General features: G+C 36.7%; 2 protein-coding genes across 3 annotated transcripts; one reads left to right on the top strand and one right to left on the bottom strand.

Moving 5' to 3' along the window:
• The first annotated feature begins 9,657 nt into the window (after window positions 1–9,657).
• LOC110732618 (pentatricopeptide repeat-containing protein At2g38420, mitochondrial-like) lies at window positions 9,658–12,563 on the top strand. Its single transcript, XM_021912585.1, has 4 exons — window positions 9,658–9,665; window positions 10,809–10,874; window positions 10,926–11,922; window positions 12,543–12,563. Exons 1-4 carry the CDS (start codon window positions 9,658–9,660, stop codon window positions 12,561–12,563), a joined length of 1,092 nt encoding a protein of 363 aa, XP_021768277.1.
• Window positions 12,564–13,105: 542 nt separating this feature from the next.
• LOC110730705 (magnesium transporter MRS2-1-like) lies at window positions 13,106–23,222 on the bottom strand. Of its 2 annotated transcripts, none has more exons than XM_021910531.1 (7): window positions 23,085–23,222; window positions 22,793–22,839; window positions 21,391–21,987; window positions 14,671–14,799; window positions 14,102–14,437; window positions 13,974–14,021; window positions 13,106–13,658 (listed from the first exon to the last, which is right to left on the bottom strand). In XM_021910531.1, exons 3-7 carry the CDS (start codon window positions 21,964–21,966, stop codon window positions 13,428–13,430), a joined length of 1,320 nt encoding a protein of 439 aa, XP_021766223.1. In that variant the 5' UTR covers window positions 21,967–21,987; window positions 22,793–22,839; window positions 23,085–23,222; the 3' UTR covers window positions 13,106–13,427. The 2 variants fall into 2 exon arrangements, with proteins under 2 accessions (XP_021766223.1, XP_021766227.1); XM_021910535.1 differs by having other exon boundaries at window positions 21,391–21,959.
• Between the last annotated feature and the right edge of the window lie 4,760 nt (window positions 23,223–27,982).

Here is a 27,982-nt window from a genome sequence, read left to right as displayed (position 1 = left end):
CGGGGGCCGCAAGAAAAGACAAAAAATAGCAATCATTGGCAGAGGGGCGGTCGGATGAATTCCGCCCTCAGCCAACTGGTGAGCATACGGACTTGATCTTAGACGACTCACGTCCTGAGCGAACAGTCAAAGTTGGGACGACTACTCTGAGAGTCCTGGGTGACGATTTTCACAAACTATTAAAAGAATACAAGGACATCTTTGCATTCGAAGTCCACGAAATGCCAGGCATTAGTCCTGACCTGGCGGTACATAAACTGGCTGTGGATCCGAAAAAGAAGCCGGTAAGGCAGAAGAAACGGAACCATGGCAAAGAAAGAAGTCAGGCGGCAGCCGCCGAAGTTAAAAAATTACTTGATGCAGGGTTCATTCGGCAATGTTACTTTCCAGACTGGGTTGCAAATGTGGTGCTTGTTAAAAAGCCGAATGGCACCTGGCGAATGTGTGTAGACTACACAGACTTAAACAAGGCTTGCCCCAAAGACAGTTACCCTCTGCCTAAAATTGATAACCTGGTCGACTCAACAGCCGGCCATGCTTTGATGAGCTTTATGGACGCCTACTCTGGTTTCCATCAAATTCCTTTATGGAAGAAAGATCAGGAGAAGACGGCCTTCGTCACTGATCAAGGGTTATACTGTTACACGGTCATGCCGTTCGGTCTTAAGAATGCCCCGGCTACCTTCCAGCGAATGATAAACACTGTGTTCTTTGATCAGATTGGGAGAAACGTCGAGGCATACATTGATGATATGATTTTCAAGTCTAAGCTTCAGATAGATCATCTGTCGGACCTCCGAGAAACTTTCGCCACACTCAGGCGGCACCATGTCATGCTCAATCCCAAGAAATGTGTATTTGGAGTTGAGTCTGGGAAATTTCTCGGATTCCTTATCAATCAGAGAGGAATAGAGGCGAACCCTGAGAAGGTGCAGGCGGTCATCGACATGCAGTCGCCTCGTACCGTCCGAGAGGTTCAGAAGTTAACAGGTTGTCTGGCGTCCTTGGGAAGATTTCTAAGCCGAGCGACAAATGCTTATACTTCTTCCAAGCCATTAAGAAGAAGGCAAGGTTTGAATGGGGGCCGGATGCTGAGGCGGCCTTCCAGAAATTGAAAGTTCACTTGCATTCCTTGCCGAGGCTGGTCAGCCCTTTGCCCAAAGAAGTACTCTACATGTACCCGGCCGTCTCTGATCATGCGTTAAGCGCTGTTCTTCTTGCTGAAAGAGACGGCTGTCAGCTACCGGTCTACTTTGTTAGTCATGTACTAAAAAATGCCGAGTTGAGGTATCCCTTAGTGGAGAAATTTGGTCTTGCACTCTTCATGGCTGTTAAAAAATTGAAGCCCTACTTTTTGGCACATGCAGTCGTTGTGTATACAGATCAACCTATCAAGCGGCCACTGACCACCATGGAGTCGTCGGGCCGAATGATCAAATGGGCCATAGAAATACAGAGCCTCGAAGTTACTTTCGAGCCTAGAAAAGCAGTGAAGGGGCAAGCCTTTGCTGACTTTATTGTTGAGATGACTCGTCCCCCTGATTCTCGAGATCCAGACCAAGTCTGGAAGGTATATGTGGATGGAAGCTCTACTTCAAATGGTTGTGGAGCAGGCGTCATATGTCAGTCGCTAGAGGGCGACAGGTACGAGTATGCTCTACGCTTCAGTTTTCAGGCCTCAAACAATGAGGCAGAATATGAAGCTTTACTAGCCGGAATCCGCATGTGCAAGGCGGCAGGGGCACGAAAGATAGACGCCTGTTCCGATTCACAATTGATAGTGAGTCAGTATAATGGCGAATACGAAGCAACCCATCCGACCATGATCAAGTATTTACAGGCGGTACGACAAGCAGTCGGATCCCTTGAAGATTTTCATCTGACTCAAGTGCCGAGATCAGAAAACAACCAGGCGGATGCACTTTCAAAATTAGCATCGTCCGCCTCTTGTGATACTCCTCGAACTGTTTTTTGGGAGGTAATGGAGAAGAGAAGCATCGAGGAAGACCCTATTGGAATCCTAGACAGAAGCTCAACCTGGATGGATCCAATCAGGGCATATCTGACAGACGGTACCTTGCCGGATGATCATCACCAGGCGGCAGCACTGAAAAAACGGGCAGCCAGTTTTGAAATGATAAAGGGAGAACTTCACAAAAGAGGGTACCTTCAACCCTACTTAAAGTGTGTTACTCCAGAAAAGGGACGAGAGATACTAGACGATCTTCACTCTGGTTACTGCGCTTCCCATATAGGCGGTAGGTCGCTTGCTCAACGGACAAGGCGGCAGGGCTACTTTTGGCCTACTTTAGAAACAGGTGCAATGGAGATGGTAAAAAAATGTGACAAGTGCCAAAGGTTTGGCAAACTAATTCACCGTCCGGCTACTGACCTTACTTCCATTCATATCCCACTACCGTTTGCTAAGTGGGGCATGGATATTCTGGGTCCCTATACGCCTGCTACAGGCGGAAGGAGGTACATACTTGTTGCAGTCGACTACTTCACTAAATGGGTGGAGGCGGAGGCTTTAAAGGGAATCAAGACGAAGGATGTAATTTCATTCATCTGGAAAAATTTCATCACTCGGTTCGGGGTTCCCATGTCTATGGTTTTTGATAATGGTCCCCAATTTGAGACGCCTGTTCTCAAAAGCTGGTTGGGTGACCAAGGAATTGCACACCACTTTGCATCAGTCGGCCGTCCACAAGCAAACGGCCAGGTAGAAGCCTTTAATAAAATCATCTCAGACGGTCTCAAGAAAAAGATTGAACGAGCAGGCGGCCTATGGGCGGATGAATTACCACATGTTCTCTGGGCCATTAGGACGACTGAAAAAGGGGCGAATGGAGAAACTCCATTCCTCCTAACTTATGGTGCGGAAGCTGTTCTTCCAATTGAACACTACGAGCCGACTCTTCGAGTAATGCTATTTGACGAAGAGGAAAACTGGGAAGCCATGCGCCTGGCATTAGACTCACTCCCAGAAAGGAGGGGCAATGCTGTCTTGCGCCATGAAATTTACCGCCTGAGAATGACTAGATCATACAACAAAAAAGTACACAGGCGTCCACTCAAAGTGGGGGACTTTGTACTTAGAAAAATGAAAGCAGTTGGTAGGGCTAATGAGTCTGGAAAATTAACTCCCAACTAGGAAGGACCCTACCGAATCTATGAGGAGGTCAGGGACGGTACCTACCGTCTGGAAACACCAGACGGCCAACCATTGCCTCGAACCTGGAATGTAGATAATCTTAAGAAATATTTCTTTTGAATAATGTAAATAGTCGAGGGCTACTTAATAAAAGTTTGATGTTTCATTCAATTTTGTACTAAGAGGGGCATTCCTACTGACAAACAGTCGGCTACTCTCCATGTTTATTTTTCATTCTTACTTAAGAGGGGCACGCCGCTTTTTTCATACAACCGGCTACTCTCCCATAACACAGTTCACCAAGAACTATCAAAGGCTCATAGCTAAAATGATCAGACCAGGCGCCAAGCCAACTGATCCAAATATAAGTTCAATTCGACCTGTCCCAACATTATAGCAGGCGTCCGACAGCATCCATCCGGATGAAATTCGTCGCAGAGAGCAGCTCCCTTTTGGGTGGAACATTGTTCTATAAAATCATTACACGGCACCTATACGACTGTCTAACCAAGACAACCACGTAGCCGTTTCCCGGACAAGGCTACCCCTCACTTAACTGACTAATCAGGTCAAACAAGTGTTTGCAGTAACCATCCGTGTCAACCAATCGACTGAACTACTTGGGATAAGACCAGTCGGTATCTTATGAGTTAATAGCCAACAAACATTGGCAAATAAAGGGGAGAAACCGGTACCCACCGCTTGAAACCTCTACTACTCAGTTACCCGGCGACTAGGTAACAATCATGTTTACTTGGTCACTCCTTAAAAATTTAGTATGAGACTAAAAAGGTGTTCATACAGCGCCTGTTCACCCTAGGTTAAATGTGGCGGGAAATAGTCGGCCTGGACCGACTAGAGTCTCTAGCTTAAAAAACAAAAAAAAAAAAAAAAAAAAGCAAGGCAGGTAAGAAACCACCTTCCTACTTGGATAAAGGGGATCCAGTCTTTAAAGTGGCCGACTGATCGCTTAGCCTGGAAACAGACAACCAGTCGTCCAGGGGCATAGGTGGTGTGATTAACTACCTTGTACCTGTCCACAACTGTCGGCCATGCAGAACAGTCGGTATAAGTATGCAATTTGATATCAGAGTTTCGATACTTAACAAATTTTAACAGATTCAAAACGAAACAAATTCGAAGGACTGGCATAAACATTCATACCCCCGGCCCCTTGGCCGGGTAAAAGATAACAAAAGGAAGCCGGTCATGAAGACCGGCAAAATATTCAGAACCCCGGCCCCCTGTCCGGGTAAATAGAAACAAACGGCACGCAAGCCGTAAAAAGAAGACATTAAGCTTAAGAAGGGGGCAGATCTTCAATAGTAGCAGCTGCCGCCTGGTCAGCACTCTTTTTGCTGGACTCGGCTTCAGCTACATCCTTCTTCGATGCATCACCCCCAAGCGGCACAAGCGCCACTACCGGCTCCTCCTCCTCCAACGCCTCGTCCTCAGCAGCCGCCAGGATCTCTTGATTATATCTATCAGAGCACTGGCGGTACGTTTTTTCCCAGGAGGAAAAGTCGGCATTGGGGAAGAGGCGGCCCCAGGTCAGGCGCTGGATCTGAGCAGAGTCTTCCATCATCTCTCGGACCAGCTCCTTCTTTTCTTGCTCGGCCTTTGCCGAGAGCTCCTGAGTAAGACTCTTCTCCTGGGTCACCAGGCGTTCCTCAACGTGCGCCAAGGATTTCTCCAAGGTGTTGTATGAGGACATTTTTTGGCGAAGAGGTCTCAGCTCGGCCTTGAGATTGTTGATGGTCGCCTCCAGCTCACTATTTTTCTTCTGGGCCGCCTCTAACTGAGCCCGAATAGCAGAAGTAGCCTGCGCCTGATAATAAAGAATATCAATTGTCAAAATCTCATTTTGGGCAATTTGAAACATTGCCTTATCACAGTCAGAGGCGGCCATAGCTTTTGCAGCCTTTACCTCTTTGTTCTTCCTGTCAAGCGGCTTGCGAAGGCCGTTCACTCGGAGCAGGGCCTAAGTAAAAGGGAACAGGCGTCAGTTTCCAAACAAAAAGAACAGGCGTCCTGGAATTCAAATAACCAAAAATATGCTAAGTATACCTCAGCAAGGACCCCTGCAATCCCGTCTAGGTCAAGGGTGCCGACACTCCTGACCGCCTCCCTTTCAGCTGGAGGAACGGCTTTGATCATAGACTTGGCAACCTCGACCAAGTTCGGCTCCTGAGGGCCGGCTGCATCAATTATAAACAAACGAGTTAGACCTAAAGAAGGGAGCAAGTCTAAATTCACAAAGACAGCTTCATACTTCTAGGCGGCCCGATTGGAGTTTTAGAAGGAATGGACGGCTGTTTCTCAGCCGCCGCATGTTTCCTGGCAGAACCAGGAGAGCTCGCAACAGTCGTCCTCCGGGTCTTGGAGTCCGGCTGTTGGGAAGAAGAGGCTCTTGGAGTGCCCGACTAAAAAAAAAAGAAAAAAAAACACTCGGTCAGTATATGCATAAACCCAACTCCAAAAAGAGAGTGAAAGGTTCGAAGCTCACCAAGGGCGCCCTCTTGTTGGGGGAGTCGGTTGAGGACTGTTGCATGATGGAGGCCCGCAACATGGCCGCCGCAGTCTTGGAGGCGGTAATTTTGCTCATGGCGTCCGCTGCAAAAACAAATAGCAAAGTTAATAAAAAGTCATAACAATAATGCATGTAAAAACAGAGTATTCGACATGTCGGCTACCTCTTGAACACCGACGTCTAAGGCCACAGGCGGCCAGAAAGTACTCGTCATAGAGCCATTTGAAGCTCGGGATGCAGTGCAGGGGTACTTGCTCTCGTACCCCTGTAGTAGAGTCGACCCTCGACTCTACTTTAAAGAGTCCTTTATCCAGGATCTCTTTCTTAGCTTTGGGGAGAACAGGCGGCATGCTGCGGCCGCCTTCAAGAAGAGGCGGATTCCTGTTCCACTTGTTGAAGCGCTTGTTAAGCTCTGTGTCTGAACTTTCAATGATAAGGAAGGTGTTTCGCCAATCCTTCCACTTGTTTGCTTTACCTCTTGTCATGAGGTAACCTCTGTGGCTCGTCAATTGATACCAGCCTGTACCGCCTGCCTTAGGGGTCCGGCTGAGGTAGTTCATGTGGGCGAAAGCCTCGAAGTTTGGCTCCACCCCGTGCAGTTCGCACCCGGCCACATAGCCGAGTACGTTGACCCAGGAGTTTGGGGCTAACTGCCATAACCCCAACTCATACCCATCCAAGATCCGCTGAACAACCGGATGTAGTGGGAAGCGCAGCCCAGCCCTGATGGCCGCCTCGTAGCAGCCAAAGCAGGCGCCATCATAACTAGTACCAGCCGGCCAGACGATTGTGTCTTCTGGATCCGGCACGAAAACTAAAAAGCCGGGGCCCATTGTGTGGTTCGCAATAAAGCTCCCCACTTTCTCCTGCATGGCCGTGATCCAGCCCCGTGGGACAGTGCAGTAGTAGGGGGTATTTTGCTCTCGGTAAGAGGCGGATGGCTCCGCCCAATTGTCCCCCTTCTCTCAACTGCGTGAGAAAGTCTCGCCTCTTGTAGGCGGCTGTTTTTCTCTTCTGTGTCCAGAGAAGCATGACCAGAAGAGTTAGACTCGGATTCGTCCTCTGACGAGTCCGAAGAGGACGACTCCTCCCCTCTCCCCGAGGGGCCCGCCTCCTCTCCTTCAAAAGGAGCAGGAGAGAATGTAGACTTGTCAACTGTAAAATTGGAAGGGGTCACTTTGACTCCTCCCTCAGAACTGTCGGCTTTCAAGCCCCTTTGGTTCACTTCCACATCTGGCGCTTGGTCAGATGTTTCACTAATCGGCACCCTGTGGGAGGAGTCGTCTGAGTTCGAAATCCTAGCAGTTCTTTTTGTTCTGGCCATCATATTCTGCATAGACACAGAGACAGTCGGACTTTGTATAAAGGGCAAAGATGGGTCCGGAAAAGGGCAGGCGGCACTCCTAGTCCTAGATTCAGCTGTCCCCGGTGACCGGCTGATCACTAACCTAGGTCGTGTCGTGTGCTTCCGTGGTGCCATTTCAAAAAAGAATAAAATAAAGAAAAAATTAAGAGTAAGAGAACCGACGGTTACCTGAACGAGTGAAGTTGACGGAGTTTTGGAAATCTTGTGTAGTCGGCTTGTCAGAGCAGGCGGTAGGCAGAAAGGGTCCGAAATGTCAGAGCAAGTTCAGGGTCCGAATGTTCTCTCTAAAAGTTCTCAAATGGGAAAATGACTGAAGTCAACACCCCCTTATATAGGCGAAGTGAGAAATCGAAGGGTCACTTCCAAAATTCAAAATTTGGGCGGGAGAATCTCTCGACCTTTCGCCGAGTGACACCTGTAGCAGGTCGTCGCCTGTCACAGTGCGACACCTGTCACAGGTAACATGTGACCAGTCACGTGCCACCTGTGAGGGGCAAATGATTAGGAGATTTTGCTCCCACCAATCGGAATGCGCTACGTGGGCCAATCAGGTCCTGCCAAGTGTCCCCCAGTTGGAACTGTCAGGATTTGCCACATGGCACACGCCTATTCGTCCACCCTGGACCTATTATGTCATGACACGTGGCATCCTCCATGCCTAATGGAGAAACCGGCCACCTGGGCCCAACTTCCAAGGGAAGCCCAATCAGCCCTAGGTTAACCTAAACCTAGGATTGACACGTTTCCCAAGGTTATAAATACCTCCCTTAATCCTCATTAAGGGAGATGACGCACATTAAACACTCTCACCTAGAGAGACCCAATCACCTTTATTTCCGCATTAATTACTCCTTAATCAAGTACTAACTTGACCGTCGGAGGCGGATCTCCAATCACCCGGAGCATCCGTTTGTTTTGCATGTACAGGCGTCCGGTTCCGGTCTCGGAATTGTAACTCTCTCGCAGGACATCAGAAAACCCCGAAACAACAACAATGCCTTTTTGTACTAGTGTTGTGTCTAGCTTTGAATTTTTTATCGGGTGAAGGAAAATTATACCTATAAGGTCCACTTCTTTCACATTCAATATAAACTCGACCATGCCCCAATACATTCCCTCTTCGAGAAGACTGTATAGCAAAATACATATCATTATCTTTGCCGATTTGTATCACCCATTCTAACATTTTTTGTCGATCATTAAATAACGTGTCCGTCATGAAAAGATAGCCAACATGAGGATAGTTTTGAAAATTTTCATCTGGTATAAAATAGTAATCCTGACCAAAGTTTTGACAAAAAATAAATCATCTCAACAATAAATAAAACTAACAACTAATATCGTTTCATAAAATAACATTCTTATCAATTATAACAATGTCAAAGGATAACTATTTAATCCAATCCAATACCAAAATCATATATATTAAGCCTCGGAAATTATAGCCGGTACCCATTATCAGGCCCCGAAAATGTTAGCCGGTACCCATCGTATGGCCCCGGAAAATTTACCCGGTACCAACTGTTACCCCCCGGAAAGCAGCGCCGGTACCCACTGACAGGCCTTGGAAATTCCAGCCAGTACCCACTAACAGGCCTCGGAAATTCTACCCGGTACCAACTCTTACCCCGGGAAAGCAACGCCGGTACATTTATCCCCGATGATATAAGACGGTCTTTTGCATTCATGCTCGAAAATTCGAACAATATTAATTTCCGTAAAATTCTCGAGTAAATTTTAATTGTTCGACTGTTCATATATTAATGATTTTTGCGAAAAAACAAATAATAATTCTATAGCATAAAATATACATACCTTAAAAAAATCATCGTGGTGCAATTCATCATTGTCCATGAATCCGTACGAAAAATCAAACAGGATAAAAAGTTAAGATACGTTATAATTTGTTGGTAGGAGGTATAAGGATGACTATATAGTTAGGAGTAAATTAGAATAAGGGTAAAATAGGAACATAAAATTATTAAAATTTTATCTTATTTTGCATTTAGGTAAAATACTGCAGCCCCTTTACAATAATGAAATCTAGACCCTTGATTGTAATTCTATAATTCAGTACCGTTGATTAAGTTGACCAAAAAAACTACATAAAAAAAAAAAATATTTTAAGTTTTAACTGTTTTTTCTCAAAAAATAAACTACTCCGTAACGATGGAAGCTTCCATTGCTAATTCTCTGCAAATTATAAACAACCAATCAACCACCCTTAACATGAAATTCATATTCGATCATCAATCAAATGAAAAAAATTACATAGACAATGGTAATTTAATTTGACCAGCAAGAATTAAGGAGAATAATAATTATGTACTATATAAATTATATGAGACTAGTGTAGCCGTGTAGGTGAAAAAAAGATGCTGATATGAGACCTTTTTCCATCTCCTTCCATTTTTATTATTTTCATGGTTTAGTTTTTATGGGAAAGATGATGGTATTTGTTATGAATTTTGATGGAAGAATCGAAAAAGTAAGAAACTCATATGTTGACGGTTAATAATACTAACAATCAAGAGTTCGATTTAAGACTACATATTAGCATGTTTCTTCAATTTGAAGGTTAAAATTAAACTACAATAACAATGGGCAATGGCGTGGTAAGTAACGTAGCTTGCAGTAACAATGGTGTGGTGGATGGCGATAGTTTTTTTTTTTTTTTTTTTTTTTTTTTTTTTTTTAAGTCTATGGAATGAACGGACAAGATTGGTCATTTAGAAATGAATGGTCGATTGAAAATAATTACAATTGCTACAATTTCTTTGTAGCCATTGAATAGTCCATTTTGTCCCTACTTCGTCGTAATGATATTTGTTATTGATGGCTTGATGTTGCTAATGTATACCTTATGTAACCAAAGAAGAGAAATGATGATCATGATTCTAGATTCCACATTATTATAAGCTTGTAACGAATGTGAAAAATTAAGCAAGAACACAAATTTTACATGGAATACTGAAAAATACTGATTTCATAATTAGGCTAAAATCTATAGAATTTTTTATTTATTTATTAAATCTCAAATCGAAAACTGATTCATGGCACACTTTAACACTTATTTTCGCTACCAATCAAAATATTTCTTAACTAAACTATCTAACAAGCAATGTTATCGACTGAAATTTAGAATTTTTACATCGCATATTTGGAAATTTCTAGCTTGGAATAATTTCATAGGTTGAATTAAAGAAATAATAAACAATATACAGTAAAGTTTTTTATCTGCATTTGATCTCCTAGGTTAGAATTACTAACCAAAGTTTTTTTTGTAGCAAAGAAATACGGAGTAGTATACTATCAATATGTCAGAATTGTGAACGTTGCTCATTTCTTGCTCTTGCTGTTGCTCGTATGGTGCTAAAATCTTCTTCCCAAAAAATCCCAAATTTATTTCTGAGAAGAAGAAGAAAATGGATTCGTTCACCTTACAAAACAAGATGGCATTACATTTTCAATCAACAACAAGCTCTTCAAACCCTAAAAAAATCATGTCTTTCTTCAACCCCAGATTCAAATTTTCATCAAATCACCCAAACCCCTCCTAAAACCCCTTCTAATCTTCTCAATTGTCTCATAAATTCTTTCGATTCTTACCAATGTGATCCAACACCCATTGCTTATAATTTGGTTATCAAAACCCTAATTCAAAAATCCCAATTCAATGAGCTTAATCATATTCTTTTATATCTCCAAAATGTTGAGAAATCTGAAACCCCAGAAAGGGTTTTTGTTGATTTGATTAGGGTTTATGGAGAAAAGGGTATGATTAAGGAGGCAATTGATTTGTTCTTCAGGATACCTAAATTCAGGTGTGTTCCTACTGTACTCTCACTCAATTCTCTGCTTTTTGTTCTTTGTAGAAATAGAGAATGTTTGAGAATTGTTCCGCAATTGTTGTTAAAGAGTAGGGTCATGAATATTCGAATGGAGGGTTCGAGTTTTTCGATATTGATTAATGCCCTTTGTAGGATTGGGAAGGTTGATTTTGCTATTAAGTTGCTAAATTACATGATTTATGATGAGTTTGATCCTGATGGGAAATTGTATTCCTTGATTTTGGGATCATTGTGTAGACAAAAGAAGGTAAATGTGACTAGTGTGGAGGTAATGGGTGTGTGGGAAGACATGAAAAGAGTCGGGTTTTGCCCCGGTAGAGAGGATTATTGCAATGTGATTAAGTTCTTAGGGAGACAAGCAAAGGGTAAAGAGGTATTTGATGTTTTATGTGAGATGAAAAGGGAGGGAATTAAGCCTGATATCATGTCTTATACAATGGCTCTCAATGGTCTTGTTGAAGCAGAAGAGTTTTCTAGAGTAGAAGAGTTGTTTGACGAAATCCTCATTTTCGGTCTAGCTCCAAATGTGCTTACTTATAATGTGTACCTAAAAGGCTTAGGTAAACAAAAGAAAGCCGAGGATGCGTATAAGATGATTGGCTGCATGGTTGAACTGGATTGCCTACCCGATGTGAATACATATAATACAGTATTGGAAGCTTTTTGCAAGGTTGAGAATTTGAGTAGAGTGAGGGAGGTGTGGAGTGAGATGAATAAGAAAGGTATAGAATTGAATGATCGATCATATAAGTTGATGATTGATGCATTGGTTACTGCGGGTGAAGTTATGGAAGCTTGCAATATGCTGGAGGAGATGCTTTCCAAGAGTTTCCTGCCAATGCTCTCCACTTATGAGAGGATTATATGTAGTTTGTGCCACGAGGGGCTTATACCAGAGGCGTTACATACTCTTGACATAGTTTCTGACCACGGTGTTTTACCAGGTTCCATGTCATGGGAAGCACTTCTTCTTGGTTTAAAAATTAATCATGATTTTGTGGGGGATGCGTTTCCCAGTTTGGTAAACTTGCATAAAAATTAAAGGGTAGGTTTTCCCAATAAGCGAAAATGAATTTCATGTCAACAGTAAAGCTAATGAGCTTGTTATTTGGATAAGTGCTGGATTGGGCATCTACCAAGTATAGACACCATGAGAAATCTCTTTGAAACCTGATATAAGAAAATTCTGGTTGATCTTGAATGAAAAGCACTTTGAATTAATTTGCTTGAGAACTGAGGTTCATTTACCAATGTCAATTGTAAAGTAGATGCTATTCTCAATAACTTTCATGCCCAAAATTTTAACATAGGCTTGAGCCCTCCTCTTCAGCTCTGCCAAGAATTTTTAAGGACATCACCGTTACTTCTGGTAGCTGAATCAGTTCGAAGAGATGAAAAGTATTTTGCTGCTGAATCAGTTCGAATACAGGTTGATACTGAATTCATACAATAATTGCGTTGTACAAAATATTTTGCTTGTGCTGTGGTGAATGCTGGGGTCTTCATGGGTTTGCTGCGAGCTGACTTAGCTGGCCTATTGATTGTGCAAGTGCCAGAAATTAGAGTATGCATTGAGAGTGAATTTGATCAAGGAAAATTATCGATAACTCTTGTTCAGTGCTTTATGAAATTGTGATGCAGGTTACACGCTACCAGCACTAGAATATGCGTTGGAAGTAAATTTGATCAAGGAATTTTTTTTATCAAGGATTTATTTTATTTTTATTTTATTTTTTTGTATAGAAGTAATCTACTGAAAAAATGAGTGAGTAGCTACAAAGCACAGGTAATAGCCTATGTTTTTAGTTCGTTTAGTGGGAGTCTCAGCTTGTTGATGTCTCTGTAACATTATCTTGAAGTTTTCTGAAGTTTATATTCTTGCTTACTCTGTATTAAGCTTCTTCTTCTCCACAAGTATTAATTCCCTTGGTCATTATGTCATTACTCCATTAATAAATGTACAAATCTGCCCTGTTTCATTGTCATAAATCTTGCCTTCAATGAATCTTCTTCTACGACGAGTAATGGTGTTAGGCTGTAGGAGAACCACACCTTGCATTTTTGGTTGTCCTATTGCTAATTGAACCGTTGTTTGTTTACAATTTACATTGATTCTGACAGCAAAATTTGTATTAAAAATAAATAAAATTTGTAGGAGTAAGAAAAATATCTCCCCAGTTTAAACTCCCACATTATATGCATAATAGAAATAAATTCCTAATGGAAGCAAGATTATATGGTATTATATGGTATATACTTTATCTATTCCCATTCGCGTTGTCTCCACTTGAAATCACCAACGGTGTGAAGAAAAGACGAGCAATACCCACCTCAACAATACATGAACTTGATTATCTAACAAGAAAGTTCAATCAGAAATTGATGAATATGTCAAAAATGAACAAAATTATATCTACATCAGAAACATAATTGTATTTGGCCCAACAAATATACGGCTGATGTAACCTATTTTGCAAAAGAATTGCTTAGGATTATGACTGTCTCCGTCACTTATATGAGAGGCATTTACAGCGGCATTAGCCTTTTGTATCTGAAAAACCATAAAAATGAACCAAATATAACGAGCCCAGTTGTTCCCGTGATGAGGAGAGTCCATTTAAACGCATCAGGGTAATTAAATAATTCAATTTCAAAATTCATTCCAAAAATTCCCGCTACCACTCCGAATATGGCAACAACAAATGTTGCAGTAGTTAGCAGCAATTCAAACTGAATCAGTTGGTTTCGGACATTGTCCTGCAGGAAAATAGTTTAAATGAAATTAGAAACACTTCTACGTAAACCAATGCAGTAAATTTGTCTTTTAGACTCTAAAAATCCACTTTAGAAACTAGCCTGGTTTCTTTGGTATATGTATCCTTCTGCTAAATTTAAAACACCAATCAAACAGATGAGAATATTGCCCAAATTTGGCCCAGTCAAAATTAGAACAAGTACCTAATGTCAGTCAAATGCCTAATGCCTATTATTTTTCCCTTCCCTCTTCCAGTACGAAGTATATCTCAATCTCATATTCTCATTCTTCTATTCAAATGAAATAACCAAACCTACCAGCTGAATATTAATGAAATCTTCAGTGTCCTCAATGTACTCCTTCAGCTGCAATGAATGAAGGAATGAAACATGTAAATAAAAGTTCCAGTGTGATAACAAAAAAACTAGATGTGATATCAACGTACTGATGTAAGTTTGTTAAGGGTGCTGTCAATGACCACAAAGTAAGCTTCCAAGAGCATTTCCAGCTCTTCTATACTCTCTGTAGCACTATCTGTACTTTTCAAGCTTCCGTGCCGGCTTCTTGAGATACTGAAGCTTTTCTCTAATTTTCGTGAATCCAAGGCAGAGGAGACAGGAGAAACAGGAGCCGAGATGGACACTGCACCATCATTTGATCTCAAACCTAAGATTGATTGATCACCATACAATGACATTTCCATCCGTGACTTCTTCTCTGTAAGATACATTTCTGCCATATCCCCATCATCATCCATTAGTTGCTCTATCTCATCCCTAACCTATAAGAAAGATGAAAATATGAAAGAGATCCAAGGTTTACATCAGATTCACAGCTAATGTTCATTTTGCCAAAAAACTAACCCAGGTTTATATCTTTTCCGGGTTTAAGAGTTTACAGAAACCAATCATCAAAAGCTATTAAGATCCAGTGTTCCACAAATGCCCTCCCCAGAAATTAACAATAAACTTTACTATAGAATTTTAACCATAATAGTATAATACTGTACAGTACCTTCTGCACTCTTCGAGTCAAGGCAACAAGTCTGCTTTTCAGTCGGCGCACACGTTCCAAATTTAAAGTACTGATCTTTGATGTTAATTCATCAAGCAATGGATATGCTTCAATTTCTAATTCAGAAGCCTGGCCAAAACAGATACTTTAGGTAAAATCATCAACAGATAAACAACTTAGAACAACACAATCCAACAAGTCTGCCTTTTCAGTCAGCACACACGCTCTAAATTTAAAGTATTGATCTTCGGTGTTAATTCGTCAAGCAATGGATATGCTTCAATTTCTATTCCAGAAGCCTGGACAATACAACTTTACAAACAACAAACTTTTGTGACTCATTAAAGCATGACGATCTCAGTTCATAACTTCAACGCACAAATGACATATTCACTCTACTATTACCTAAACTATTACCGTAATTCGAGCATAACCGTCCCTGAGCAAACCTTTTATCTAACATCGGTGACAATTAAATTTAAGAACATACAACAGTCCACGTCACCAGAAGCCTTGTAGTGATTTTACCTAAACAATTTTCCAGAACCGCCTTTTCAATCTTCCAATGTACTACACCATAGCAGCCATAGCACCACAATACGATAAAATGGTGTCTCCAAAAGAGCATCTTGGGATGTTTAATAGTGCAATGATCTACCACCCAAATTTTACAAGAAAAAAAAAGGGCTTGGAAGCAACATTTTACTAAAGTTGTTTTACACACTAATATAATAATACATGTAGAATAGAGTTCTTCGGCAGTAAGAATATGATGGGTTAAAAAAATGGCCATCGGAACCCTTTCATTCATGATTCATCTGAAAATACTGACATTGCCACATGTGTATGTGCACGAAGTACAAAAAAAAGCCAATTACGAAGCACTTTCTCCAAAGAAATGTACTACCTCCAAACCTTTGAAGTAATTACAATTACTATTTCCACAAAGATCAAGGGTAGGATATAGCAAGAGGCTATGCGTAAGAAAAAGGTAGAAGATTGTGGAGTTTGTGTAAAAATAAAGAGGAAAAACTAAAAAAGAGTTTTGTAAGTGGAGTTTGTGTAGAAAAGCAGGAAAGAGTTGCAAACCATATATTACTGTCCAACTAAATTCTGTGGCATTAATGATGCTTTCCAACATTAATTTGGTTAATAAAACAGCTTGAAGCTAACCCCTTAATTAACAAATGAAATGACTGAGCTACCCTCGTTTAATATTCACAACCAATACAAAGACCAACTTCCCCTCTAAAAACTCATTTCTTGTAAGACCATCCAATTTCTGAATTTCAATTTGTTTTGTACACAATTATTTGGCTTTATTAATGATGTGCTGCGATAATAATTTAGTTTAAAGGGACTCCATTGATTTGAATTTTTGATACAGCAAAGAAAAGAACAAAAACAAAGCTATAGCAAGCTTCACAATATTCTGAAAAACTTTAGAGATTCCTCTAAGCCAGTGCTCCACAGCGGATGACATCTTTCACCAACATGATACCTTCCATGTACTGCAACTGAGCAACTTTCCTGGATTTTTGAAGGTATTTATATTTTCTAGATTATTTGTTGGCTAAATTAAGGGATATTAGTCTTTGTACAAGCTATAATCTCTCTTGTAATTGCTATCTATACTACAGTAAATAATTGAGAAGAGTAAAACTTTCGAAACAAAAAGTAGGAATAAATGGTCTCCTATCCTCAAACAAAGACATGCACAAAGACACTTAAGATTTCGTTATAAGCACTGTAAACAAGAACCAAAGTCAACCCTATACCCATATTTTCCACGAAAGCTTACAAAACTTTTCTCTCTACAATTGTATATATGAAACTTTACGAAATTTATGTGATAGATTACTCAAAATCTATGTAAAATTCAGATATCAAAGTATCCATCCTTGCTATGAATCAATTATCACTCAGCAATAGGATACACATCCTACATTTGCTTCCCTTACACCACTGTAATCTACCATGAAAGCATCATACTTCAAAATAAAACAACCAACCTAAAGCACTTCAATCAAGATCTTATGAACATAAATGATCAAACAAAAATTTCCAAGATCCCTCATCTTAGAAAAAACTCCTTTATACTTAAGTGATGATGTTCCCACCTTTTCAAACATCAACCAACAGATAAAATTTTATTAAGGAATACAAAATCACATCCTGACCAAATTTCATGGGGATTGTCACTCTACTAATCCAACCTATCTTAAAAGCCCTTTCAAGTTTTAACCAAGTGCTATGCATAGGGCTCTACTCCAAGGTCTCGATCATCAAATTTATCACATTTAAGTTCTAAATCTGTTGTCTGAATGTTATGAACTTATGATAATGCCTCTCCGTTAATTTATATAGCTTGTATAGATAAGACTATTTTTGGACCTTATTGCATAACGCTGCGTGTCTCTCCGTTAATTTTTTATTTTTTTAAATAATTTAGTAAAGTTCCAAGAACATGTAAGACATTCAGTCACAAACACAATCTTGTGATAAATGTCTTAGTGTTATCATTTGGAATGGATTGGTATAGAATCTAATACTAGGGAGGCCTGGATTCAAAATCCTATATTAGTGAAGTTGTGAATCTTAGGAGGTGAGTTGGGTATGGGATTCTAAAGGGATGGGGTAGATCTAGAAACCTCTTGTTATGAGGTTCAATAACTAAAAGTCTAACTAAACAATAAATTAGATAGAATGGATTTTAACTCTATTCTAATTTCCAACCCATTCCAAAAGTTTCAACCAAATGGCCCCTAAGTAACCTCAACACAATGTCAAAACAATTCATGTCTAAGTTTCAATAATACTACTCCGTTTCTGAAAGTGTTTGACACTTCCCGTTTTCATCTGTTTTAGAAAATTTAACACTTTCACTTTATTCCATTTTAAGCAAACCCCTTTTACTACCCTAACCCTCACAATGAATATATACCTTTCCACTCACTCTTTCTTATGATCCATCAATTTTTATTTTTACCCAACTTTAACCTCACTCTCGCTTTATCCATCAACACTGTCACTCCAATTGCCTTAGTTTTTGGGCAAACATTAAATGTTAGAAACTTTTGATACAAAGGTAATAAAAACTATCCCATTAGCTATAAGATACACATAAACATTTTGCCCCCTTCCACAAATGTACTTTACCACAAAAGCATTGATGTTAATAATCAGCACCCCACCTTTCACAAAACACTTTAACCATAGTCTTATAAACATTAGTTACCAACCTAGTATGCTAAGTTCCTCGCCTTAGAAAAATTATCCTTCCCACTTTTGCGATGAAAGTAAAATTCCTACTTCGACCCACGTCCATTAAAATCAGTCTAACAAGGCCTCTCAAACCAAGTGCTATGCTTTATCGTAGCATGATTCATCAAACAATAATGGTACTCTTCATATAGAATTAATAAAAGGGGTAACTTTATCGTAGCATCCTAAAAATTAGCAAATCCGCTTGAGCTTACAAAAGTAGCACTTTGCACTTTAATTCTTTTATTATTACAAAAGGTCAGAAATTTGCCAATTATAGAGTTATATTTTGTGCATCATGAGCTCGAAAGCTACTCATAAAGCAAACCCACTTTAGCACTCAATTGAGATTTCAATCCACCACCCTTGTCCCAATGCAAAGTTCACCTAAAGTTAAAATAATTAAGGGTTTAGATCTATTGACCATGCTAGCAACCATAACCCATACTATATTTCTAAAACAACTCAACAAATTTTGACTTAAAATTGAATCCCCCCCTCCTCTCTCCAAAAAAAATGTGAAACAACAGGAAAATGGATTACGCTCGAAATCGACCCCAAACCATCATCCTCAATTGTATTATACTCTTAGATTATTACACAGTGGCACTAACAAACTTGTCAATCTTATGGATAGTCAAAAATGATTTTAAGGTGCTTACCCGAACTTATCAATATTGTTCTTCACACCACACCTTTTTTTTTTTTTTAACAAACATCTAGTTCCTCATATAAGTCAAACCCATTCTACCACTCAATTGAACATTCAATCTCTACCACCCTTGTGATCTTATCACAAAAATTTAGGATGCAAAGTTCACAAAAAAAATTCAAAATTTGAAGGGTTTAGAACTGCTGACCACCTTAACCCCAATAAACCATACAAGTTTTGAAACAACTTAAGAAAACCTCAACTTCCATGTATACCAAAAGTTACATGAAAATCTTAGCTTTTCAATTGACCAAAAAATGAAAGTGAAAACAGTAGGAAAATAAACTCCATTAGAAGTTGACTCATAACCAACCTAAGTTGAACATAAAACAGAGCACCTAACCAATCTCTTTGACTAGAGTACTCTAGATCATGTTTCACCTCTTTAGCGCACATCAAATAAATCTTTCTTAACATACTATTCCCTCCGTTCCTAAAAGTTCTTCCCATTTGAAATCTAGACACAATTCATAGCTTAAGAGAATTTTCTAAATTCTTTCTAATACATAAGAAAAAACATAGTCAAGTGGGGTTTTGTTTGATTCATCTCAATGTATACTTAAAAGAACGGAGGGAGTACACCTTTATCTCAATTAGGTTCCCCAACGAAGCTCTTATTAAATTCAAATAAAAAAACTCAGCTTCATATTCCAAACAGTAGCACTCTGCGCTTTAATTCTCTGTTTATTTAAAAAGCCCAGTGGCACTCACTAACTTACCAACCTTATGAATGACCATAAAAGTTTTATGATGCTTGCTTGAGGATCTCAATGTTTTTCTTCCCTCCATACCTTCAAGTTTCATTAACAAACATCTGCTTCTTCCTAAACCAAACTCACTTCAGCAATCCATTGGTCATTAGTCAATATTACCACAATATCACCCTTAGCCCCAAAGATTTGGATGCAATGTCCACATAAATTTCAAAATATACAAGGTTGTGACCTATTGACAAATTAATCCCTTGTAACCATATTAAGTTTGGGAACATATATTCACTAGAGCGGGCATGCACACACACACAAAAATTAGAATATATATATAAAAGAAATAAAATATAAACATCCATGTAGTTCAGATGTTTTGACTTGAAATTTACAAGAAACAGATAAAACCAATATGAAAATGAATTGAAGCCAAAAATTACCAAAATTTTCCTCAATCAACGGAACCAATAATTTTGTGACAGGAATGAAAAAGTTTTCCAGTCAATTTTGGAGAGAGAGAGAGAGTAACAGGATATTGGATTGAACCAAAAACCAATCAAACCTAACTGAACTAAACCTCAATTAGATTTCCTCACTCAACTCACATTGGCACTTTCTAACTTCCAAACTCAAGGATGACCAAAACAACTTTATGCCTATTGCTTAAACATCTCAATAATTCAATTAGATCCACATCAATTTTCTTTGATAAACATCTAGTTCCAAATCAATCAAACCCACTCCAGCCACCCATTGGGTAATTGTCTAATTGATCTAGCACCTTAGTCCCAAAAATTTGGATGCAACGTCCAAATAATTACAAAATTTTAAGGGTCCAGATCTATATACCACTTCATCCTCCTGTAAATCATATCAAAGTTTAAAACGCTTAGCACAAAATCCAAGTTTGCAGCCGCATCCCCCCTTTCCCTGACAAAAGTAAGCTAAGAATGCACTAAGTGGGCGTTTGGTATTAATATTGGAAGTGAAGTGGAAAGGAAACAAATAAGAGGGAGAAAAGAATATAAATAACTTTTACCTTTTCATTTGTTTGGTTTAATCATGGAAATGAATCACTTAAACCTACCTCCTTTTCTTTTTGTTTTAAGGAGGGTAAGGGTATTTGTTACCTCAAGTTTTAGAGAGGTAACAAGTAGGTGGAAACCATTACCCCTAGGTAATGGTAATGGTTACCTAAACCTTCAAACCAAACATTTGGTAACGGTAATGGTTTAATTGAATCCATTTCCACCCCAAAAAACACTCTTACCAAACATGCTCTAAGGAGAGTTCCCCAAATCACCAATCACAAACGAATTAATAAAGCCTTTCATACAAGCTGTAAGCACAAGTGCCCAAAACACACCAAAACTTCTTATCTCACTCTTATTTGATCACCATAAAGTCGCCACCTACAAAATCTCAGGCAAACAATCATCCCATCTATTTTGAGAGATTAGACTAACTTTTGAGATATTTATACAACTTGGGTTCAGAACTTATAGTGACAGCAAAAATGCGAAAATTTGAAATAAAAAAAAAAAAAAAAAAAAAAAAAAAAAAAAAAAAATCTCTTAACCACTTTTACCATACCTTACCCTTTCAGCACTTAACAGCTTTCCAGATAATATTTCTTTTATCCGGCCTATGAATTTCAGCAACCTCTCGAACCTGAACTATTTTTAACTACATATCGAGAAAAGCACATCATGATGCAATATTTCTTATATTTTTTCAACTTGTAGAGATCCCAATCAACCCAAACCTCAACCCAACACCCCCACCCAGGCAAAAATTTTATTAAAAAAATTTCCATCACTATAGCAGAGAAAACAGTTTTTGGTTTATATTTAGCATATAAAAGTAAGGTGCATGTATTACAAGAAGTGTTCTGTACATACATGTGAGTGTTTCTTTGTGGATTCCTTGGTTAGACTATTGCACATACATAAGACAGGGAAAGAGGCAGAGAGACCTTCATTTGCATGGCTACATTATACCTGTACATGTTTTTTTTAAAGGAGGGTGAGTAAAAACCTGAGAATCAAGAAATGAGCAAGCAGCCTCCAAAGCAACTTCCAGTGCTTTGAACTCAAAAGGTAAATAATCAGGTGATGAGGTGTCAAAGTTTCTATTGCCTCTCATTCGGGTCATAGCATCTTCCGACTGCCAAGCCTCACCAGCACCAGCATTCCTCAACCGTCTCTGAAGCTCTACAACATATTGTAATACGTAGCTATCAAGGGAATTCAAAAGAAGAACCTCTTCAGCTGTGATAATACAACGGATCTGCTCCAAATTTACAACTATGGCCTTCTCTCGACCAAGGATAGTGGATGGATACACAAAAAGCGGATCAAGCAGTCGTAAATCACGGGCAGGGAGGTCGCAGCGACGCATCATTGTGAATTTGTCAACTTCTATTACCCCTGAATTCCCAGAAGTATCAACTCGGATCCATGAGCGACTGCTCTGTCCTCGCTTCTTCAAGCCCGAAACATCCATCCCTTGAAAGGGTGGGCGCCCAGACCCAGAGGGATGATATGATATCTCTCTAAGGTTTGCAGCTGAGGCAGGTTTCCTTGAAAGGAGGGGCTCCTTTAGCTCTGCCATCAACGGGGAAAGCTTTAAAGCCTGCCACATTAAAGGTCATATTGACAAAATAATTAAAAGATTTAGCATGTACTCTTAATAATACTCTTGATTACGTTCCTAACATGCAACAAAACAATCTTTTTTACTCCTTTTATAATGACACAACACACAAACAAGACAACAGAAACTTCTAAGTGTGCTAACTACTCCAAGCAAAGTTAAACTAAGGGCGAGTTTGAAGATATTTGAGACAAGGGCAAGACATTTAGGGGAACCTAAAGTACCAATTCTATATTTTAATTATAATAATTTTATAAGTCATATAATAATTCATATTATAAGTTTACTATTGACATATCCTGCCATTTCACTTTCAAAAGATAATTAGATTATCGTTTTACCTATTCTACAGGAATCTAAAAGACAGCATCTAAGCCAAGCAGCTCAATCAAATGAAAGAACTACCTGACAAAAAATAATAATAAAATTATAATAAAGAAATTAAAGCCTTTCAAAAGATTAATCATTGCAATTTGATTCAATCATCAAATTAGGCTGGAAAACTCACATTATCTTTGGTGAAAAGGTCCAATTTCATAGTTCCATCCTAACAACTAAAGGCAAACTTGATTCAATTATCAAATTAAGCTCGAAAAATCACATAATTTTGTTCTGTAGCAACAAATTTGGTGGTTATGATCTTTCATCACCTTAGTAATTATAACCAATATTTCAATGATCAAGATTTAGAAGAACCCTAAATTGAGTATACTGATAATTAAATTAACGATAAACCCTAGATTGTGAAATTAATATTCAATAATTACAAAAAAAAACATCTTACCTCAGAAGCTGCTTCAATGGAAGATAGAAATTCGCATCAATTGGAAACTGAAAGAGAATAATTCAAGAAACCTCATAATCAAACTGGCTAATTTCCAACTTAAACCACAAAATTAAAAATAATTCTCAAAAGTTTACAATAATTATACTAATTAATTGACTGATTGACTGATTTATACCCAATTACAACCCCATAAAATTCAAATCAAAATACCATAAACAACGATTATAAATAGAAAATTGAAATAAACTAGAAATCTTAAGATCATGAAATGGAGAGAGAAAATACAAACCTGGGCAGTAGAAATTGTAAAATGCTAAAGTACAGTACGAGTACCAGTGAACTGCATCGTTTCCTTTGCCATTTCCCTTCAATTTTGTGGATGCCAAAAGATGGGTGTACCTTAAATCATTTAAAACAAATAAAATAATCTAATATATATACCCTATCATATCACATATTATACTAAGTAAGCAATTATTGGATAGATTTTTTATGATAAAATTGTTGTATATAGTTTTATTATCAATAGAATTATAATATTTCATATATACAAAATTAATCATAACTTTTAATAGATATCATATAACTACTCGTTTTATTTCCATCATCAAATTCGTTTTAAGGAATTCTTTAAAATAAGATGTATATATAATATATTTAATCACAAACTTTTATACGTAGCTGGTCAAACTGTGTGACCAACTATTACAGGAGTTACTTCATTAGTGCTATAGGAGTTACTTGGTCAGTGTTATAGCGGTCACTTAATGACTGTTATAGATAGGGGTTACTTAGTTAGTGTTAGAGGTTACTCAGTTAATATTATAGGGGTTACTCGGTCGATTTTATACGTGTTACTTGGTCCGGCCAAATAAAGTGGCTAGACGCATACAAAATGCATTGTTATTTAACTTATTTAAGAAAGCATTAGAGAATCAGTAAAAATAAGCTTTAATCAGTAAAAAGTAGTTTTATTTTGGTGAAAATACTTTCAGTTCAATGAAAACAATTTATGTTCAATAAATATAATTTCAAGTTAAAAATAACATAAATATCTATTTACAAATAAAAGTACAAAAAGTACATTATTATATAAATATAAGCCATATGATATCTTATGTCTAAATATCCAACATTATCATAACGAATTATTTGACCGTATTTAACAATCAAGTAAAAATATCATCTTAAAATTTATCAACCTAGGCATCGCCCGAGCACAAAACTAGTCACCAATATATAAAGCCGATCTCGTAGCCAGACCACGAAACAGTGACAATTGGCATTTCAAATTTTCGCCAAGTGTCACACCACGTAGGCGAAAAATAGATGTTATTGTGACACATATGATATTAAGTAAGTGAATTTTGGATAGTTTTCTTAAGATAAAAATGTTGTATAGAGATTTATTATCAAAATACTTCTAATACTTCACATATGCAAAATTAATCATAACTTTTAGTAAATATCATATAACTCGGTTCTATTTCCATCATAAAATTTGTTTTAAATGGTTCTTTAAAATAAGATCCATTTATAATATATTTAATTTATTTTAAAAAATAATAGAGAATTAGAAAGAAAAAAAACAATTTAAGTTATATAAAAATATTTTCAAGTCAATAATAACATAGATATTCACAAACAAAACTACAAAAAGTACATTATTATTTAATTAAATAAGAGATATGACATCGTTTGTCTATATATCCTACATTATCAAAAGGGATTGTAAGACCTTTTTTAACATTCAAGTAAAAAAGTTTATATTGAACTTTTATCGACAATCTGGGCATCATCCGGGCACAAAACTAGTCACTAATATATACTTAAAAATATAAAGCCGGTCTCCCAACCAGGCCACGAGACAACGACACTTGGCATTCCAGTTATTCGCCAAGTGTCGCGCCACGTAGGCGAAAATTAAGTATTATTGTGACACATATGATGCTAAGTAAGCAAATTTTGGATAGATTTTTTAAGATAAAATTGTCGGATAGTGTTTTATTGTCGATAAACTTCTAATATTTCATATATATATAATTAATCATAACTTTTATAAATATCCTATACTCGGTTCTATTTCCATCATAAAAATCGTTTTAAAAAGTTCTTTAAAATAAGATTCATTTATAATATATTAATTTATTTTAAAAAATAATAGTGAATATTAGTAAAAATACTTCCATTTCTGTAAAAGTAATTTAAGTTCAATAAAAATAATTTCGATTTAATAACAACACAAATATAATATATTTATTCAAAAAAAATAGAGAATATGTAAAAATAAGTCCTAATCAGTACAAATAATTTTAGTTTGCTATAAATGCTTGCAGTTTAGTAAAAATAATTTAAGTTCAATAAAAAATAATAACATAGATATCTATTTACAAATAAAACCACAAAAAGTACACTACTATATAAATTATCAAAAGGGATTATATGACCGTATTTAACATTCACCCCAAAATTTTATCCTAAATCTTATCTACCAAATAGGCATCGCCCAGGCACCAAAGCCGGTCTCGCAGCCAGGCCACGAGACAACGACACTTAGCATTCCAGTTTTTCGTCAAGTGTCGCGCCATGTAGGCGACAAATAGATATTATTGTGACACATATGATGCTAAGTAAACAAATTTTGGATAAATTTTCTAAGATAAAAATGTTGTATAGTGTTTTATTATCAATATACTTATAATATTTCATATATACAAAATAAATCATAACTTTTAATAAATATCGTTTAACTCAGTTCTAATTCGATCATAAAATTCGTTTTAAAAAGTTCTGTAAAATAAGATTCATTTATAATACGAGTATATAAAATTAATATAAAAAATAATAGAGAATTAGTAAAAATAAGTTTTAATAATAAATAATAATTTTAGTTTGGCAAACATACTTATAGTTCGATAAAAGTAATTTAAGTTCAATAAAAATAATTTTAAGTCAAAAATAACATAGATACCTATTTTACAAACAAAATTACAAAAAGTACACTATCATATAAATAAGCGATATGATATCATACATCTAGATATCTTGCAAAATCAAAAGGGATTATATAACCGCATTTAATAACATTCAAGCCAAAAAAGTTTATTCTAAGATTTTATCAACATGGGCATCGCTCGGGCACAAAATACACACACACACACACACACACACACACACACACACACATATATATAGAGAGAGAGAGAGAGAGAGAGAGTCTTTTCCCAAGTTTTATTATATAATTTAAATGTCATGTAAGCAAAATTGGCGAATGAGATTTTTAAGTTTAAATTAATTAAATATAAGATATTATTTTTTGATATTAGAAATTTTATCTAAATATATAACAAATTTTAGCACAAAAATAAAAAAAAAATGTTTTAAAAAATTCAAACAAACCGTGAATCGCCGGATTTTAATTTTTAAAAAATTATTAGAGCGCCATATAGGATTAATGTTTTTAAAACGCTACAATAGGATTATGCCACATAAGATTAGTTTTTTCTTTTAAAGCGTAGGAATATAATAATAAATAAAAATTCATTTTTTTTATCTATATTATTAATTTTTATCTAAATATGAAAAACAAAATTAATAATTCATTTTATATTAAAGAATTTGAGTAGTAAACAAGAGAATATCACAAAGTTTAACAAACAAACCGTGCATCGCACTGGCTTCATCTATCCTTAATTTTCTTAGCGCGCCATGTAATTTTCCAATTAAACCGAGTTTTTAGAGAGCCACATAAGATTTAATTGTCTTAACACGCCATGTAGGATTATAAATTTTAGTGGTAGCCAATTAAATAAGAGATTATTAATTTCTTTTAGAATTAAATAGTTCAAATGCTACGTAAGCAAAATTGGCGAATGAGATTTTTAAGTTAAAATTAATTAAATATAAAATATTTTCTTTTGATATTAGGAATTTTATCTAAATATGTAACAAATTTTAGCACATAAATACAATAAAAAAAATTATTTTTAAAAAATTATTAGAGCGCCATGTAGGATTAGTATTTTTAGAGCGTTACTTATAGGATTATGCCACGTAGGATTGTTATTTTAAAGTGCCGCGTAAGATTAAAATTAAAAATTTAAATTTATTATAAAAATAAAATATTGTCTTTTTAAATTGAAAATTTTAACTAAGAGAAAAGAAAAAAATTATTTTATTCCGGTATTAAATCTAATATCATATCACTAATAAATAAAGCTGGTCTCGCAGTCAGGTCACGGTACAATGACACTTGACATTCCAGTTATTTGCCAAGTGTCACGCCACATAAGCAAAAACTAGGTATTATTGTGACACATATGATGCTAAATAAGCGTATTTTGGGTATATTTTTTAAGATAAAATTGTTGTATAAAGTTTTATTATCGACATAGTTCTAATGTTTCATGTATACAAAATTAATCATAACTTTTAATAAATATCCTATAACTCATTTCTATTTCCATCGTAAAATTCATTTAATAAAGTTCTTTAAGATAAGATCCATTTAGAATATATAATTTATTTTAGAAAATAATAGAGAATATTGGTAAAAATACTTTCAGTTCAGTAAAAGTAATTTAATTTCAATAAAAATAATTTTAAGTTAATAATAAAATAGATATATTTAATTTATTTTAAAAAAATAGAGAATGTGTAAAAATAAGTTATAATCAGTAAAAATAATTTTAGTTCAATAAAAATAATTTCAAGTCAATAATAATATAGATATCTATTTACTAACAAAACTACAAATACACTACTATATAAACTATCAAAAGGGATTATATGACCATACTTAACATTCACGCCAATTATCCTAAATCTTATGTATTATTTGGGCATCGCCCAGGCATCAAATTAGTATATATATACAAAGGGGAGTTTTTCCCGAGTTTTTAGAGCGCCATATAGGACATTAGTTTTTACAAAATTATTAGAGCGCCACTTAGGATTAATATTTTTAAAACGCTATAACAGGATTTTGCCACGTAAGATTAGTTTTTTTAAAAGTGCTACGTATAATTTTAATAAAAAAAAATTGCCACGTAAGATTAATAATTTTAAAACGCTACAATAGGATTATGCCACGTGAGATTAATTTTAGAGTGTCACATAGGAAAATGTTATATTTTAGCCAATAAAAAAAAGAATTGCAATTTATTTTAGATCAAAATTTTTATATTA

The sequence above is a fragment of the Chenopodium quinoa genome, unplaced genomic scaffold, assembly GCF_001683475.1.
Source record: "Chenopodium quinoa cultivar QQ74 unplaced genomic scaffold, ASM168347v1, whole genome shotgun sequence".
Taxonomy (NCBI): Eukaryota; Viridiplantae; Streptophyta; class Magnoliopsida; order Caryophyllales; family Amaranthaceae; genus Chenopodium; species Chenopodium quinoa.
The sequence above is the reverse complement of the archived record's forward strand: the minus strand, read 5'-3'. Positions and strand labels throughout refer to the sequence as shown.

What these genes read in the sequence shown, in the direction of transcription:
- LOC110732618 (XM_021912585.1), top strand. An exon ending in TTCAGGATACCTAAATTCAG is followed by an intron (nt 10,875 to 10,925) that starts GTGTGTTCCTAC and finishes TGTTCTTTGTAG; the next exon opens with AAATAGAGAATGTTTGAGAA. An exon ending in GGGATGCGTTTCCCAGTTTG is followed by an intron (nt 11,923 to 12,542) that starts GTAAACTTGCAT and finishes ATTGTGATGCAG; the next exon opens with GTTACACGCTACCAGCACTA.
- LOC110730705 (XM_021910531.1), bottom strand. Translation starts at nt 21,966, where the DNA reads ATGGCAGAGCTAAAGGAGCCCCTCCTTTCAAGGAAACCTGCCTCAGCT. An exon ending in TGACTCGAAGAGTGCAGAAG is followed by an intron (nt 14,438 to 14,670) that starts GTACTGTACAGT and finishes TCTTTCTTATAG; the next exon opens with GTTAGGGATGAGATAGAGCA. An exon ending in CCCTTAACAAACTTACATCA is followed by an intron (nt 14,022 to 14,101) that starts GTACGTTGATAT and finishes CATTCATTGCAG; the next exon opens with CTGAAGGAGTACATTGAGGA.